Raw genomic sequence first — 17888 nt, 5'->3', positions numbered from 1 at the left:
TGCATCTCAGTAGGGCGGTGCACACAGTTGCATTTCCAGTTGCTGTTGCTATTGCTGCTGCTGCTGCAGTGGCAGTTGCATATCCTGAGATGCCTCGAATGTCCACCAAGTTTATGCAAATTTCGTCGTCGTTGCCTTGATGCCGACATCCTGATTCTCGCTTACTGCCTACTTTAGATAAATTCCAGTGATTATAGATGCTCAATTGCACGTGCCTACGAACATGTGCACTCACATGCCTCCATATACAATTATATATGTATATATATCTTTATGTATATATCTTCATATGAGGACATAATTCTGCGTATGAGTGCGTGCGATGGGGATTTTGGTAAATTGATTTGAAATTTAGTATTTAGATGACTTTCGTGAATTTTGCATGTTGCTGCCCGAATTATTTTCTTATTAATTATACATCTTCTAATGAATACGAAATTAATTATGGCCCCTATTCCGTAATGTGTGTGCAATCGATGTACAGTCAATTTTATGAAATGGCTTTCCGATTTCCATGATTAATTAGGCAATGCGATGAATGGTCTTATGTCTTAAATTATGTCACTGATATGAATGCACAACCTTTGAAAATCAATTAAAGGCGAATAAATCTAGAAAAATTAATCAATCAGCTCCTAAAATTGGCAACCACATTTGAAGACAAAAGAAAATTGAAACGGCCAAGAAACTTAAATACAAATTGCCAATTAATACAAAACATCATCGATCAACCCTTCAAAGACATGGTACATGTGTACATTAACCCATTGTCGCAAAACCCATTCAACTGAAATATGAAACCCTCAAATGTGAATAGAAAATGCAAACAGTTGGCAAACACTTTTCTTGTTACAGCTTTCCTAAATGTTTCCCATCTTTAATCAAAACAAATGGTCAAGTTTTCTGGAAGCTAGTCGACTGTGAAAAATTCTTATAAAATATCAATATTATAATATAATATAAATATAAAATAATAAAAAAATAATATAAAATAACAATATTTTTTAAATACTCAAGTATTTGCTAAACTAAGAACCTCATAAAAAAGTTAGGTTGAGACAAAAAGTCTTGTTACTTTATAAACATATTTTGTAAATCTCATGTATGATCTACAAAATTTATAAAATTATTTTCTAGCAGTGTAGGTATATTGCTTTTGTCTTCCATTTCTATTGAGGGCGTAAAAGTTCTTGGCGATCCTTTATGAAAGTGTTCATGTGTATTGCATTAGATTTGATTTCCAGCTCACTTTACACACTTGATTTCAATTACAAAGTTTCTTCAGTGGCATGTAGCATAGTTGGGGGCACTTGGCTAACGAGTAAAAAATTCCGACTGCACCACACATGCCCTGTTCGATGGGGGAATTGCACTGACCCCTCGTATTAGTTCTGGAGAACCTTGACTTAAGTAACCAGCCACAAGTTGCATGTTTGCAGCGCGTAAATTTTTTCCGTTTATATCCAAGACAGACAATCCAATGAGAAAGTTGTATTTTATGTGCGGACAATAAACGGTTGGGGGTTAAATTTCAATACCCAGTGCATATACAAAATGGAGTGTATATATATATTGATTTAAAATAAAAAAAAATAGCTAAATCATCTTCAAAAATTAAATACATTTTATATATAAACGCCTTAGAAAATTAGCTAGCATATATTAAGCTTATTTTAACTTCTTAATGGGTATCCCTAGTCGATAGCATTCAATTCCAAGTCCTAGGAAGTTTAATTTATTTTCTGCTTGTATTGTGCGGCGGAAGTGCTTAAAATTGAAGAGTCGGACACGCCTCTTCGGAACTACTTAGATGCTAATGATACATTTAAATGAGGAAATCTACAGGCAATAAGACTTCATAGTACACTATATTCTGTAGCATATACTAAACAAATCCCCACTTGACCAGTTCACATACCAATACACCCAAAAAAAGCATAAAATGAAAAATATTAAGGACCATCACAGGGCCAAGCACACTTGGAACTTACGCCTTCGGTTTAAAAAACTTTCCACAGACAAGAGGCTCAAGCACATTACCCAGACACCAAAAATAGAGCTCAGAGGCTAGGACTGGTTGGGAAATCAGCAGACTGTTGGCTCCATAAAGTGTCATTAGCTAAAGCGGTGGAGTAGTTTACTCTGGACTTGGATTCATGAAATGGATAGTATATTTAGGAGATTAGAAGGCAAAAAACCACACCAGCCATGTTTGTGGATTTAAAAATATATCCTTTAAACTAAAATGAAAGTGGGTAGTCCTTTAAAAATAGTGCACTTTACTCATGACTTTCTTGGGAAGTGTCTTTGAGTGAATCTTTAATTTGAGCGTCAATAAATTCTAATTTTTTCAAAATTTATTTTGGATTGCTTTAAACTTTACCTTTAAATATATATTTCGATAACCTACATCCCTTAATAAAAATATTGAAAAAACTTTCTACAAGGATTGTTTTTGTGCCCACACTGATGTTCCAATGTTGTCTTGATGTCGTCGCTGTTTATCTATTTGAAGTATTTGAAAAAGCAAGCTTCCTTTAGCTTTGTGGTTGGATTTTAATATTGGCACTAAGTAGCTATCAGAACGTCGCCGGACCATTCAAAATGAAGTGGCTAACTTGTTTATTATTGTTATTATGACTCTACTTCTCTATGGCTCTTTATCTCCATTGGGTTTTTCTTTTCGCAAGTTTTGTGCTTGCATCTGCAAATAGTTGAGTTTTTCGAGTGTCTGCTTTTCGACAATGTTGAATGGTATTTTCTTTTAATTAAAAAGCAAATTCCGACCGTCTCTGTCATTAGGCTGATTGAAAACTAGAGATATACTCCATGAAAGTAGATGGCTTTCAGGCAGCTGGACGAGGACCTAGACTCCAAGTAAGCAATTTCCCCAAAACAGTAAATAACAAATAACTGCATACCGTGTCGATTTTTAAGTGCTTCGCCCGAAATGGTCGAGTTGGCGCAGAAAAAAAGGGGCAAAAAGTGGGAATAAACTCAAAAGTTGAACTGCTAGTTGGAGGCACCTTCGCCCTCTCAACCTTCGACCTCTGCAATGTGTCCAAATAAGCACTTGGGCCATGAAATGTGGAAAAAGCCAGCCGCATAATGACCACGGTCGGGGTCTCATTTTGGTTTGCATGTGGAGGGCATGAACTATTCTAAGCCTTCGTGTCGATATGTTCACATTGCCTAATGACTTTCAAACCGACATGTGCCATGCACTTTGTGCGTAATACTTCCAGGGAAATAATAGACCTGGCCCACCTATGCGTGTTGGCAAGAAGGCAACAGCTAATTGAAACCACCATTAGAACCTAGTCAAAATTTACAAAAAAAAAATGAATAAATAAATAATTTCTCTCGATTTTCCATGCTCTAAAAACAAATATTTTTCAATAAATAGTTTTTAGTATATAAAAAGATATTTATGTTTAAATAAAATAGATTTTTCACGTGCAGGCATTTGATGCTCTAATTATAAATATCTCAACCAATTTGATTAACCCCTCGGCTAAAATTTTTCACATTCCACTAAATTAAATTATAAAATTTCTCTGTTGATTTACTGACAACTGAGAGAATTCTTTTTTGTATTATCTTTTGAAATAACAATACCTCTATAATTGATATACAATGGCGACGCCAACTAAGCATATGGTATGGCATTATTATTTCGAATCCCAATCGATTGGATTTTCTGTGTGGAATTTTGATGATCTTTGAAATTCGAATAGAATGAAAATTGAGAAGTGGAACAGCGGAAAATCGGCAATTCGGCCAACGAAAACAAAAACTAGCGCCGCAATTAATTTTTCGCGCAAGCCGTGCAAATAATCAAAAATGGTATTGAAATGGGGTAGTCCCGGCATGCCGCTGCTGATATGGTTGTTGCTTTTAATGCGGCTGCAAAAAATATAGAAAAAAAAATACAAAACCCCACCTCTTTCATCGAGTTTCACCGCTGAGATGATTCGAAAATTGTTATCCCGTGATTGCGGCGAGTTTTGGGCGGTTTTGCTTAGAGACCACTGTCCACTGGGTGCCCACTTCACGTTGGCCGCTACGCAGTTGGCAGTCATGAAACAATAATGTCCGCAAATTGACGCCACAAGCTGTTGGTTCAATGAGAAAGTCCACCCACCCACGCACATACCACCCACGACCCCTCCACGCTAACTCACACCAGTTACCTAGGATGCACATGCAACTGCGTCTGCGGCACTTCCTCTGCGACGCCATATTGAATTTGAGCCTCTGACGGAGCCTACGAGGGTTCGTTGCTCCTCTGTCTTCCCTTCATGAACCCGAACCCGTGCCTGGGCCGGTCCCAAGCCTCATCCTGTCGTACTCCGCCCAGCTTCGGGCTATGGGGCGCTCCCCTGCCTGTTTTCCTCTTTGTTTTGGTTCTGTTTTTATTTGCCAGCTTGCTTTCTGCTGGTTAGCTGGCCGAATTTCCCGAAATTTGCAGCTTCCAGGCAAACTCTACACTGGGAAAAAAATTAAAAGCATTATATATGCATAAAATCCTGAAGAAAACGAACTTTTCAAGGTGGCGAGGGGAAAGCAACCATCTATATTGTTAAAAAAAAGTTATGTTAAAAACCAAAAGTTTATTGTTTAAGTGTAGTTCGTTGTCATTGAAGCGCTTGTCATCGATGGAAGCAAATTGGCTCCCCTCACCCGCATAACGTGGACAGCACGTGCCATAATTATCATAAGAGTTGCGACTGGCCTGGCAACTTGTTGTTTAAAATGCATTGGGATTGGCTTGAAATCAAAAGTTCGTGTAGATTTGTTTGCAGCCCACTGCTTTTGGAGAGCTCTGGCTGCGGAATCGAAAATAAAAATCAATCCTTGGACAAACATTCACCGACAAAGGGGCAACGGTGCGTATACGCAATGACCACAAACGGGAAGTGGAGTATAGTTGAAAGAATAGATTTGTTCAAAATAACTAATAATAATTAAGAACAACTAAGTAAAGATACATAATATTATTATGTAAAAATAAATATTAAAAATAAGATATAAGTTCCTAAAACCATTCTATAAAATGTTGTACAGAATCTATACGAAAGTCTTAAAATATCCCTTTTTCGTATACGAAAGACTTAAAAAAATCCTACCAAAGCTATAAACAAATTATCCAACAAAACAAACTACAAAATGGGAGGTTTATTATAAAAGTCTCACCAATAAATACCAATTAATAATTTATCCGCAATATGAAGCACCCAAGCTATAAAACAATTTGTGGTTTTTTAGAATCTGGTTTCGTTAAAACAAAACAAGTTTAAAAAAAAAAGTGAAACTGTGGCGCAAATAACAAATAACAATAACAAGAATGGTACAATGTGGTTTAAGGACTCGCCACAGCTAAAACAATTCAGCCAATAAAATAAAGGATAAAAGAACCAAGAGCATTTATTCAAATCAAAACGAATATGGAACCCTGTCCGAAACGGAAAGAAATCTAGTTTGGAAAATCCCGGAAACTAAACTGGGGTCGTCACACACTCGATTGGAGTCCCCACAACATGGTCGACATCCCTTCACACGCACTGTTTGCCATAATGTTTTGTGAAGTTTTTTCGTTTTGGTTTTTTTTTTGGTTTTTCTGGTTTTTTGCTGCCCTTTTTTGTTGCTTTTATTGGTCTGTCATGTTTATCTTGGCAAGTTGTTTTTGTTTGCCATGTAATCGAGTCAATTGTTTCCGCTCCGTCGATGGGGCAATCGACTGCGTCGGGTTTTTATGCGTTTTTTGTTTTCGGTTTTTTGTTTCTTTGGTAAAAAGAAACTTTTGTTTTCTGTGTTGCTGCTCTACGGTGTTGATACAGCCAACATCCGTCCGGTGAATTGTTGCCTGGGGGCGTTGCTGACATGGGTTAATAAGCTTGTGGGTCTGTCACTTTTGACAGAGATGAGCAGCTCGAATATTAAATTAAGTGTTTGCAGCTTTTGTTTGAAGCCTTTCCTTAATGAGAGCGTAATTTATAGGACCTTTTTTACACCAATTTTGTTTTGTTTTAAAAAGAATTTTATTCATCGAAGGGAAAGTCTGCAATACGAGGATAGGACTTCCAAAGTGGTATTCCTATATAAATTCCAATCTTTATCCGTCTTCAAAAATATATCTTAAGCGATTTGTTGATATATTCTCTATTATTCTGCATAAAACCAATTGAAAACAAGAAACTTTTTTTTATTAGGAAAAAATTTTGGTAATTCTCTGAAAAATCTCACGGGATGCATGCAATAAATGACTCACTGAGAAAGCTATTATATCTTTGCCACTCCGGGCTTCCAATAAATTTTTCTACATTTTTTGAGGCAATATTGTAAGCAATACTATACCTTATAATATCGACACATACCCATTAACAATAAAATAAGCAATGCGAAACACTCCCCTATATTGGCTTTGAGTTTCTCTACAGGATCCAGCTTTAATTTTGGACTGGCAACTCACAAAAAAAGTTTTTACCCGCTCTACTTAACATTCCCGTCAGCCATTTCCACCCACAAATTTGGGCTTCTTGTGTTGGCAGGCTTGGCGTCAATTACCGGGCCATAATTAACCCTTATTTGTACATTTTATAGCCAGCACCGTAAAAGGGCCATTTAAATTACAAAGCGCAATACAAACCATAGCCATTTGGCAGGACGGCGATGTCGTTTGTTAATCGGCTGCTTGCATTGCCCGCGAGTCCCACGACCTGAAATTTCGAGGAGCCGCGTTCGGGACGGCGTATTGTCTGAGGTGGAATGTTTATGCGTTGAGTGGCATTTAACTTTAAGGCGAAATTGGCCGACAGTTGCCTTGAAGCCGCTTACACGTTGAGTGAGCTGCGGGCAAGCGGCTTAACTCCCATAATCCAAGTATCTGGCCCGAACGCAGCCCAGACACTTGACCCTTTCACCATGGCCACTCCACCTCCTCCCATCCTCCCAGCTTCGAATTCCATGGCCCGGCCTTTTTTATGTTGGTTACTAAAGGCCCACAGAGTATGTATTTTGATGCGGGATGTGCTCATCGAAGTGGTCGGCAACAGAACAAAACGCAGTCCAAAAATTGCTTGTTAGGTCATAAAAATTCAATGGTTTTGGGCCTGTGTCTGTGTCTGTATTGATCCTGTTCTGAAATTTTCGGAAAATGCACCAAAGGCTTAATTCAAGTTGATAATTTAAGACATTAAGAGGCTAAAAATAATTGACTTTACAAAAACAAATATTTTACAAACATTATTTGGATAATATATAGAGGATATTCTTAGTTCTCAATAATCGACCCCTACAGAAAACACTCTAGTCTGCTTAAGTTTTAAATAAAAAATGTATTGTTATATTATATTTGTATATGAGTAGACCCATGTTCTACCACGATTGATTAACAGCTTTATGACTAGTTCTAGGCTTAAAGTATTTCACTGAATGATTGCAAGCCTTTTCACTATTCTAATTATCCTTTCTTGCATTTTTTCTCTTCTTCACACTGGACACAGTGGACATTTGCTCCATTGAGGAGTACCCGGTAGAGGTGGAGTCCCTGCTCCGTTGATAGGTATGACGCGGCTTTTTGGTTTCCCAGAAACGGATCAGAAACATGACTTCGGCCTTTAAGGCCATCTTAGGAGTTATCTGAAAAAAAATATTACATCCATTAATAGTTGACAGTTTAAAAGGTTAAAAGACTCTCTCTTACTTTATCCTTCAGTGCAATGCGCTGCACATGCCTGAGGAACTCGCCCAATCCAATTATGAATGATATAATCACGCCCACTATGAGCACCACAAACAGCCCACCCACCGATTCCATATCCAGTTTACCGTCATCGACAGGTTCGGGTCCTTTGTCACTGGAACTATCATTGGTGTTTAGCCATTTATTTCGAAAATAGTACAGTCTTCCTTTTTCACTGAGCCTGAGAATTCCCACGCTTAGATTGGAACGAAATTGGGAGTCTGTAAGGATATTGGAAAAATATTTGTAGTACTTTCAAAGTAGTTTTACTCTACCAGACTTACTAAGCGGAACAGCTATGCCATAATGCTTCTGGCCGAAACTTTCCCCGATCTGGATCAGATCCAGGTTTCGCTGGACGTGGTACTGCAGGCTGGTGGTCTCCATCAGGAAGGCATAGGTGCCCTTGCTCACCTTGACACGCTTAACACCCTCCTCGTTGCTCTTCGTGAAGGCGTCTGGCTTAAAGGATAGCATTTTGTTCCAAGCCATCCGGTTCTCAGTATCGTTTGAGTCGGAAAAATATACCGAGGTGGCGCCCCCTCGAATGGTGCCAAACTGCACTTTGTTTTGGTCGACGAGGTCGTGCAGGGAGGCTATGTCGTTGGAGATCTTTGACGAGGTGACGAAGGCCGCCAGCTTGGCAATGTACGTTTGCGAGACGAGTAGGGCGAAGATCCACCAAAAAGCGGTCAACAGACGCATGGGAACGCCCCTTAAATGAAATCAGCTTATGTATTATATATCATATTATTTACTTTAGCTTTCAAACCTAGGTAGAAGATCGCATCCCTGGTTAAGAATGGAACCCAATACCAGCCACAGAGTATTTCGCATATGCCATATGTTCTCCTGTTCCAGTTCATTGTTCTCATTTTCCACCGGCTTCTCCCACTCAAATCTATCCATTCGACCAGTTAAAATCAGGGCTATGGCACTGATCATCATGGCTATAATGACATAAAGCCACACCTCAAGATTGTAAGGTTTGAGGAAGCCGTATTCATTTGGCTCCGGTGGCGGTTTCTTATAGGCGAGGATGCTGATGCCCAGTTGCATGAAGGGAACTGTGAAGTCCACGACCGATCGACGGGCCTGAGTGATGGTCAAGTCGCAAATCCCAATTTGTGCATGCTAGGGAAATAGGTTATTAAATATTAAATTGTATTGAAGAAGTATCCTTTTCTTACATTATCCATCAGGGCTCGAATAATTCCGTCCCATTCATCGGTTATCGGATCGTAGCTCCCATACTTGTTATCCTTCACTGGCTCAAAGTCGAATTCGAATTTGCACTCCTGGGCCAAATCATAAATTAGATCCACTACATAGCCTTCGAATCGATCGTTTCCCTCGTAGTGAACACCCTCTGGCTCTGCACTAAAAGGTTAATCTGCATTTAATATTAAAACACATTTAAAACTGAAACATTTTGCTAGAAACCAACCGCCAACTAAAGTATGGTTCACCCACACGAGTTGCTATCTTGTAGCGAACAGGTTTCTGGGAGAAATCCACCTTGTCCTCTAGCCGTTTCTGCTTCAGGGCCTGGGAAGAATTTTCCCTTATCTTCTCGTAGCTGACAAGTTGAAACTCCTTGTTCCAGATATAGTTCACGCGATCGATAATGGGATTATAAACATCCAGATTAAAATCGTCACGCTGTCCATCCGCGTTGATGTGGAGTTTTTGGGTCTTGAAAGGAGGTTTGGCTTGCTTTGGGGATATCTGGAATTATTAAAGTAAATAAATAAATGGAATATATAAACATATATAGACTACAAACTTACATTCTTCATTTGTTCAACCAAACGGGGTCCTGGCTGCCAAAATCCAAGACCACACCTGGTCTGAGGCGCATAGAATCCCGACCGTTGACTTAACTCGAGAAGAGCATTGTAGAACAAAACGACTGAGTCATAAAGTAGTTGGGTTTCCAGCGAATCAAACTTTAAATAGAGGTTAAAATAAGAAAAGTTATTATAATAATATTCTATTATCCTACCATATCGTCCACTTCGTTGTCAAATACATCGATCTCATCGTGAACTGGTGGTGGAATGTAGTTTCGTATCCTGATGGCAGCAATCGATACAGTGAACTCCTTTGAGTAGAAACGATCTATTCCGCTAATATGAGTATCTAGATTGGTTAGAAATAAATGCTGAAAATATTCAAATAATTTTAATGAAGAGTTTTCAGGTCTCTGGTTGTCCAAAATTTACATTAAATGCACCGGTCATATTAAATCCAATAGAGGCGTTGATAACATTTACTAAGATATCAGGGGGGCAGTCGAGGAGCACATATTTTTCATTGGCCGTACTGATCTGTTTCCAGAGCACCCGGTAGTCGTCGCCTCGTTCGAATGGTCGAATTTTAATGCCTGTCTTATGGAGCTGCTTCCAAGCCAATATGTGTTGAAGGCGATTCAGGTCTAGAGAAAAATAATAAGATCTTAAGTCCATGTATATGGAGGCTCAATACCCACTAGTGCTTTTCTCGTAAACAAGGGTAAAGGAGTTCCAGTTGAAGCTCTTGCTGGCCAACACATCCAGAATGGCAGTAGATAGAATCAGCTCCATGGGCGCCACATTAATAGTCATTTTATGGTTGAGACCTTCCCTTGCCGACTTTTGGGGCGGCCAATCGAACTGCAGGTGGGGTATACCTGTCGTATTGCACAGCACCTCCACGATGTCTGGATGTAAACAGAGAAACCAGAGATTTTGTATTTAATGAGAGTGAGAGATAAATCAATTGCCTTGAGTATTTTGTTTAGAATTATGCGGGGAACTAACAAAACACACAATAACTATACCGAGCAAAACACAAAGAGCACAAAACCTAAAAATCAAATGCCATTTTTCTTGGCAATTGTTCAAATTTTCTCCGTCTAGCAAACTATAGAGATCTGAAGCCAGAAAGCATCATTTTAATGGCAAACATGTGTGAGTGTGTTTAGATGATTTGAAGAATCATTAACGAGGTTGACGAGCCTTTAGATATTTGTCCAAGACTCTCAGCCAAACCGTGACAGACCTGCTCCGCGCCCTCCATTTGTCTCTCTGTATTATCCAAATACAATTTATATATGTTTCAGCGTGTGGTGCAGACTGGTATTATTTTGTGACGGCAGGCCATAAGATTTTGTTTAAAAATAATTTAATGATGGGTCGGTAGACAAGAAAAGAGAAAGCAACTTACCGCTATTTGTCTTTGAACTTGGTCCGAAAATAGCCACCACACCATTTCCAATCAAGTCACAAGCTAGGGAGTGAAATCATAATGTCTTCCAATCAATTTTTAATCATTTCAGCAACTCACAGATCTCTTGCAGGACAATACTGTCGTCTACCGTCAGATAGTGCTTGATGGCATCCAGCTTCAAGCTGGGATTTATGGCATTCACTTCCTCCACTGCCGCATCAAAGGCTTCGGCTAGTTTCATCTCCGTATCGAAAAAGATGGCTCCTAAAGGAAATCATATTTCAAAGACGATTTTTACAGACAATCGACAACACACACTAACCGACTCTCAGAACCAAGACCTCTTCGTTGGCGCTACTGGATAGCGCCAAAGTGGCCAACAGGAAAAACCGTAACGCGAACATCGTGTCATCTGTGGCAGGTCATAATTAGGTCAGGTTTTAATAAGTGATTCAGTTCACAGCACTTGACGACATTCGAGATTCGTATAGGAAATATATTTGTAGCTTTTCCGATCGGACGACACAAAAAAATATATGGACTCGATCTGTTCGGGGGAAAAGTTGGCCAAGCACTGGGGAGGCCACACAAAAAATACACTTTTTGGAGTGAATCTGCGAGAGAACTTTTGTTTCTACGTCAGCGGCAACCACTGCTGCGAGTGCCGGAGTCCCATTTGTTCGTCGGACACGAGGGGGACTGATCTCCGGCTATCTCTAGCTGGAAACGGACCAATAAATATATGTGCTCTAAAATTAGGCAGGACGGGCGCCTCCACAACGGAATGAGTGGTGCATCACATGCTTAAAAAACGAGTTAGAAAAATACACAATCGAGGAAAAATTCTTCCTATGGGAGCCGGAAATCAAAGAGAACTATCTTAGTTTGCCTATAGCTTTTGAAATATGGACAAATATTTATCGGAAAATAGATCTATCAACAGCGTCATATCTTTATTTCAATAATTTGTTTTTTATTGACTTTCCTCTCTGAAATCAGCCGCTAATGTTTTGGTCTATTTTTTGTCACGCTTCTTAAATGTGTATATAGATCTAAATTTAAATCTATATACACATTTAAGAAGCGTGACAGGTTCCCATTTTATTTAGTTTAGGGAAAGAAATTTCTTATACTTTTATAAAGTTATATTATTTAAATAAGATATTCAAAATAAATAGCTTCATAAACTCCTCATTAAACCCGGTACTCTATTCTGCTTTTAAATTTTTAAAAAACTTTAGAATTAAAATACTTTTGGTATACATGTGAAATTTTTGTAACATTTTATTAAAACTTTTTTCTAACAATTTTGTCAAAGTTGTTCAACTAGCCGTCTTGCTGCGGCTCTTCTCCTTGGAACTGCGTCTAGAATCCGAAGATCTCCTGGAAGTTGATTTGTCGCTGCTACTGGAGATCCTCATTGGTTTCTTGCGGACCCAGAACTTGAGGGCAAATATAAACTCCGCCTTGAGTGCCTCCCAAGGGGTAACCCGCTCCTCGACCGCTACATGCTGCACATTCCAAAGGAACTCGACTATGCCCAAAATGACACCGGTCAGAACGCCACCAGCCAGAACAAGAAAAACACCTCCCAGTTCGATGATAGACAACTCGTCACCATCCACCTCGTGGGCGGCTTCGCAGGTGATATTGTGCTTCTTCCACCACTTGTTCTTTAGCTTATAGAGCTCGCCCTTCTCACTTAGCTGCAGAATCGAGACACTGAGGTTGGTTCGGTAGTCAGCACCTGGTTGGAATGAAAAAAGTTAAGCTAAAGGACTCCAGATACATCCTAGTTTACTCACCCAAGGGCACAGCCAAGCCGTAATGTTTTTCACCGATCGTTCCACCTATCTGAGTTAGATTACAATTTCGCTCCACATTGTACGTCAGACTTGTGGTCTCCATCAAGAAGGCATAGTCACCAGCTTCCTTCTCGACCCTAGTCACGCCTTCTTTGTTGGTGCTAGTGAAGGCAGATGGTTCAAAGTCCTTCATTTTGTTCCACGCCCTCTGATAGTCGGTGTCATTCGACTCGGAGAAGAATAGGGAAGTGCTGCCACCCCGCATACTGCCGAAGCTCACTTCATCCTGTTCGATCAGATCCTGCAGGCTCTTGATGCTGCTCTGCCATTTGTTGCTGGTCAGAAAAGCGGCCAAGTTTGCAGTATAAGTACTTAGCATCATTAGGGCAAAGAACCACCACATTCCAGTAAGGATGCGCATATGGGGACCCCTGAAAAAATAATATTAATGATAATACAAATTTGGATAATAGTCTAACCCACCTTGGAAGAATATCACAACCCTGTTGCATGATAGAGCCCACCATTAGCCATGTTGAATTATTCACATTCCAAATATTCTCCAGTTCATCGGGATCTTTAATGGCCGGATTGGGGGGCAGCCATTCCCGGTAAGACAACCTGAAACATATATCTTAAGTAATAGGCGACTTTGTTGTGTAAATTAAATGAAAACCTACCTGGCAATAAAAACGAAAGCCAAAGTGATCACTAGCTGAGCAAATATCATATAGATCCAGACTTCGAAGGCAAAGGGTTCCAAGAAGGCAAACGGGTTCTTGGGTTCTGGCGGTTTCTTGTAGTGCAAAATACTAATGCCCAGCTGCATGAAGGGCACTGTGAAGTCAACAACAGACCTTCGCAGTTGTGTAATAGTGAGATCACAAACGCCTATCTGAGCATGCTGGAAATTAAAATAAATATTGGATTATTTTCTTTAAAATAATTTATCGAATAACCTACATGATCTATTAGTTTGCGAATAATGCCATCCCATTGCTTAGTCTCAGGATTATATTTTCCATTTCCATTCACAATCATAAATTCATAATCAAACTCCATGATTTCCGAAAGTTTGCTTATGAGGTCCACAGCATATCCCTCATATTTCTCTCTCCCCCTAAAGTTCTCGTGGTCCTCTCTAAAAAAATAGATAGATTAGTCTTAGAGTAAAGTTTAATCCATTATCTTAAAACAAACTTCATCATAAAGTATGGCTCCTCGTAGTGAGTTACCACCGTGTAAACTCGACGCTGCTCTGAAAAATCCTGAGTGGATGCTGTGTTTTCCAGCTCCAGACTGAGGCGTCGTTTTTTTATTCCATTATCAGGAGTCCAGACCATCATGGGCTCGTTCACAGTTGGCTTGTAGATCTCCAGGTTAAAGTTTGTCCGCTGTCCATATTCATCTAGCCTCATATTTTCGGTCTTGAAATTGGGCTCTACATCGTCCTCGGAGATGGTCTTCATTTCGTTGACTATAAAAGGCCCTAGTACCCAGGGGCTCATACTGCCACAATATCTATTCGGCGGTTGATACGGCTCCATGGCAGCTATAACTCTCCGGGCAGAGTTGGAAAAGAGCACCACAGCATCGTATATAAGAATGGGCAACATGGTTTGGTTTCCCAGAATTTGCTAAAGGTTTTACAAATATGATCAGAAATCAATGTATAATTTATGATACCTATGATATTTCTACTTACATCCACCTCTGTAATACGAGTCTTTTTTCTATCAAAAGGATTTGGGTCTACAGTTTTCAAGCGCACGGAGGTAATATTTGCTTTAAAGTCTTCATTATAAATATCCTTCAGACCCGAGCTATGTGAGTCCAAATGGGTGAGAAACCAGTTCTAAGAATATATAATCATTGATTATGTAGTCTGTTTTCCCTCCTTATAAGCTCACCCTGAAAGGACCCTGCAGCTTAAAGTCCACCGAAACCTTCAGTAATTCCTTAAGAGTTTTCGGGTCACAATCTAGAATGATCCGGTGTTCGTGAAAGGTTTCATCTACTTCCTTCCAAAGCACTCGATAATCTCCCGCGTAGTCTGCCAGGTTTCGCAGCTTCACATAGTCACTGTTTAGTGCCTGAATGTTCATAAGATCTTGTAAGCGTGCCAGACCTATAGGTGGGGGGGAAAATAAATAGCCCAAGTAACCCCAATGCGTCGAGCTCACCTTCAGGTGTTTCATAAATCAAAGTAAAGGTGCGCCACTCGTAGTTGCTTTTGATGATCTCGAAATAGGCCCGCGAAAGGACTGTCAGTGAGGGCGCCACATTGACCGACATTTTGTGGTTGAGATGCTCCTGCTGGGTTGCCGTGTCCAACTTCAAATCGTACTCTATGTGTGGAATGCCAGTCGTGTTTGCAATTTGCGCCACAATATCTGTGAAGAAACGGGGGAGCATCGGTGAACAGATGTCTTTAGCCTTACACTCTAGAGGCGAGCGTACCACTGGCTGCCTTTGAACTTGGTCCAAAAATAGCCGCAACGCCATCGGAAATCAGTTCACAAGCTATACGGAAGATATTTATCTCATAAATTTTGCTGTCCAAGCTGCATGGGTATTTATTCACTCACTCAGCTGCTGCAGGAGAAAACTATCATTGGTGGGCATATACCTCTTGATTGGGATGAACCGGACGTCGCCGAACTTCATGTTGTTGACATCTCGGAAGGCCTGATCGAAGCTCAGTTCGATATCCTTTTCATTTTCATAGAAAATGGCACCTTAAATCATAAATTTTTCACTAAGCCAATAGTTTAAACGCATTTTCGAGGACCTACCCACGGAAATTTCATTGCGATCACCTCCGCCAAAGGCGAGTATTGTTTTAAAAAATACGATAATGAAAAGGTAAATGTGACCTGGACACAAATGCATTTTTGTATTCTTCCGAAATACTTGTTTAACTCAAAACACTCAAATCTAATTGAATTTTCTAAATGCAGCAGCCATTTCGGTATATTCACTTTCCAGTTACATATATATATGTACAATATATGTACAGATGAGACACACACGCAATCACCAGAAATTACGCAAAAATTAAAAAGTGAAATTATTTTCCGAGATTTTTCCACGCGACACGGCGTCCAGTCTTAAAGCGCCTCGCGCGCCTACTGACTGCCACTACGGCTGCCACGAAATGGATTCCCAGCGGGGGCTCTCTTCGCACTTCCTCTCTTCGGAGACACCGGCCCACGGATCGTATACGTAACGTACTCTCGGGCGGATACGTTATGACGTCGCACGGTGACGTAGACGGCACATCAATCAGGCAACCGCCATTTTGAAACTATGCCAAAGTACAATTTAATAAATCTTTTATAAAGCCACTATTAAATAAAAAAAATTAAAAATAAATATGTAATTTGATTTCTACTATATTTTATTTTTTTAATCACATTTTACGGCGTATTCGATGATCATAAACAGCACAAAATCCATGTTTTTCTGATTCTAGAAACGTGCACGATGAATGTTCTTCAGTGATGAATTTCTCGATAGGCAGCAAGGAACCATCACCCTTGAAGAGAAAACACAATCCTTTTCCAGCATCCGGAATAATCCTATAGTTATCCGATTCATTGTAATAGACAGTGGCATTCTTCCAAGTGACAAAGCTCAGATCCTGGTTGTTTGGCTCCAGCCGACGGCGTCCTGCAAAAATATCCGACCAGGGATGACATTTAAACTCGCCGAGCTTGAACCTTCGCATGCTCTGCTCCAAATCAATGTAGCCAGAAACACTGAAGCCCTTGGAGTCTCGGGTGCTTACGAAAATAATTGTCTAGTTTGGAAAAATATTCATTTAAATTTATTAAAGCTTAATGACTATAAATTGGTTAATAGGCTGCTTCGACAAAAGTGACAAGAGATAGCTACAATAAACCTTCAGGCAGTGGCGGATTTAAGGAAAAAGGCCCAGTGGGCAAAATTTTGTCAGGGTACATTGAAGGGTATTTTGAAGGGTACAGCCCAGAAAATTTGACAAAAAATCTTAAAAATATTTTGTTCCCAGATTTTGATGCAGATTTATGGAGAATCGATCCAAAAATCGTTTAAGGTATTCCGTTCAAGAATCGGATCAATATTTCCTAAGATGTGACCTACACAGTGGGTCATATGGGGCTCCCCATGCATTTTGCACATTTTGAAGGGGACAGCCCAGAAAATTTGACAAAAAATCTTAAAAATATTTTGTTCCCAGATTTTGATGCAGATTTGTGGAAAAGAAATCGAAGGTGTAACTTTCAGCACGAGGGGCCCTGAAAGCCTTTCGTCGGGGGGGCCCAGTGGGCAAGCGCGCCTTTGCCCACCTGTTGAATCTGCCACTGCCTTCAGGGTATTTAATGTAGTAGTTTCTATCAGTATAAGATAATATTTTATCGAAATATAATCGTGCCAACAATATCTTACCGATATTGTCTTAGTCGTGTTTAGTCGCTCCCGTTCCGAAATCGCTGAAACCAATGGGTCCACGGCCATGATATGCTCACTGAAATAAAAGTGGGAGCCCAGGGGCCGGAAGTGCTTGTGCCTGAATTTGGAGGGTGAGAGCACTACCGTCCCGACCATCGCCCTGAGTGGAGCCAGTTGACGCCTAACCGACCCATTCGGCAAATACCGTCTGTCCTCGATCCTCACAAAGGTATCCAAATACCTTTCGTAGGCATGACGTTCGTTTCTAAGTTGCTTTGAACTTTTCCTATGCTTTTCGCTATGGACTGTTTTATTATCCAAATGACTATCAACATTTATTTCAATTGAAGTGCTGTAATTCGAGCTGGAAGTTCTCGAAGACGATGATTTTAAAGGGTTTTCAACGTCAACTTTCACAGGCAAAGATTTTGCTAATGTCTGCAATGAAACCCATTATATTCTCTAGGAGAAATATTCATTAAAATGCACCTACCTTGATGGGTTCCATCATTTAACAAAAACAAAGAAAACACAACAAAAAGAGATAAATGTGTGTGCCAGACATCGAACATCAACAAACGTTGGAGTGTGAATTGTGGTCAGAAGTTTTGTTTTGACAGCTAAACCAAATGTAAATGGGAAAATAGTTATTTCTGACATAATCACACTTGAACACTTACACTTTTCAATAATCC

At 39.9% G+C, this 17888-nt stretch overlaps 3 protein-coding genes across 3 annotated transcripts; all 3 read right to left on the bottom strand.

The window, feature by feature from the left end:
- Window positions 1-7350: 7350 nt before the first annotated feature.
- GluRIIB (Glutamate receptor IIB) lies at window positions 7351-11861 on the bottom strand. The gene is made up of 13 exons (XM_017243334.3): window positions 11277-11861; window positions 11072-11218; window positions 10952-11014; window positions 10236-10445; window positions 9970-10181; window positions 9750-9908; window positions 9535-9693; window positions 9192-9472; window positions 8935-9124; window positions 8517-8878; window positions 8029-8459; window positions 7706-7965; window positions 7351-7641 (listed from the first exon to the last, which is right to left on the bottom strand). The coding sequence occupies exons 1-13, from the start codon at window positions 11356-11358 to the stop codon at window positions 7459-7461; spliced, it is 2739 nt and encodes a 912-aa protein (XP_017098823.2). The 5' UTR covers window positions 11359-11861; the 3' UTR covers window positions 7351-7458.
- Window positions 11862-12261: 400 nt separating this feature from the next.
- GluRIIA (Glutamate receptor IIA) lies at window positions 12262-15873 on the bottom strand. The gene is made up of 12 exons (XM_017243320.3): window positions 15555-15873; window positions 15348-15497; window positions 15220-15282; window positions 14943-15152; window positions 14670-14887; window positions 14465-14614; window positions 13960-14396; window positions 13723-13900; window positions 13440-13663; window positions 13243-13380; window positions 12760-13190; window positions 12262-12701 (listed from the first exon to the last, which is right to left on the bottom strand). Exons 1-12 carry the CDS (start codon window positions 15649-15651, stop codon window positions 12277-12279), a joined length of 2721 nt encoding a protein of 906 aa, XP_017098809.3. The 5' UTR covers window positions 15652-15873; the 3' UTR covers window positions 12262-12276.
- Window positions 15874-16138: 265 nt separating this feature from the next.
- On the bottom strand, window positions 16139-17828 carry LOC108126694 (cilia- and flagella-associated protein 299). The gene is made up of 3 exons (XM_017243366.3): window positions 17687-17828; window positions 17191-17631; window positions 16139-16561 (listed from the first exon to the last, which is right to left on the bottom strand). Exons 1-3 carry the CDS (start codon window positions 17702-17704, stop codon window positions 16172-16174), a joined length of 849 nt encoding a protein of 282 aa, XP_017098855.2. The 5' UTR covers window positions 17705-17828; the 3' UTR covers window positions 16139-16171.
- Window positions 17829-17888: the final 60 nt, after the last annotated feature.

Source organism: Drosophila bipectinata, chromosome 2L, assembly GCF_030179905.1.
Source record: "Drosophila bipectinata strain 14024-0381.07 chromosome 2L, DbipHiC1v2, whole genome shotgun sequence".
NCBI lineage: Eukaryota > Metazoa > Arthropoda > Insecta > Diptera > Drosophilidae > Drosophila > Drosophila bipectinata.
This window is presented reverse-complemented; position numbering and strand designations above follow the sequence as displayed.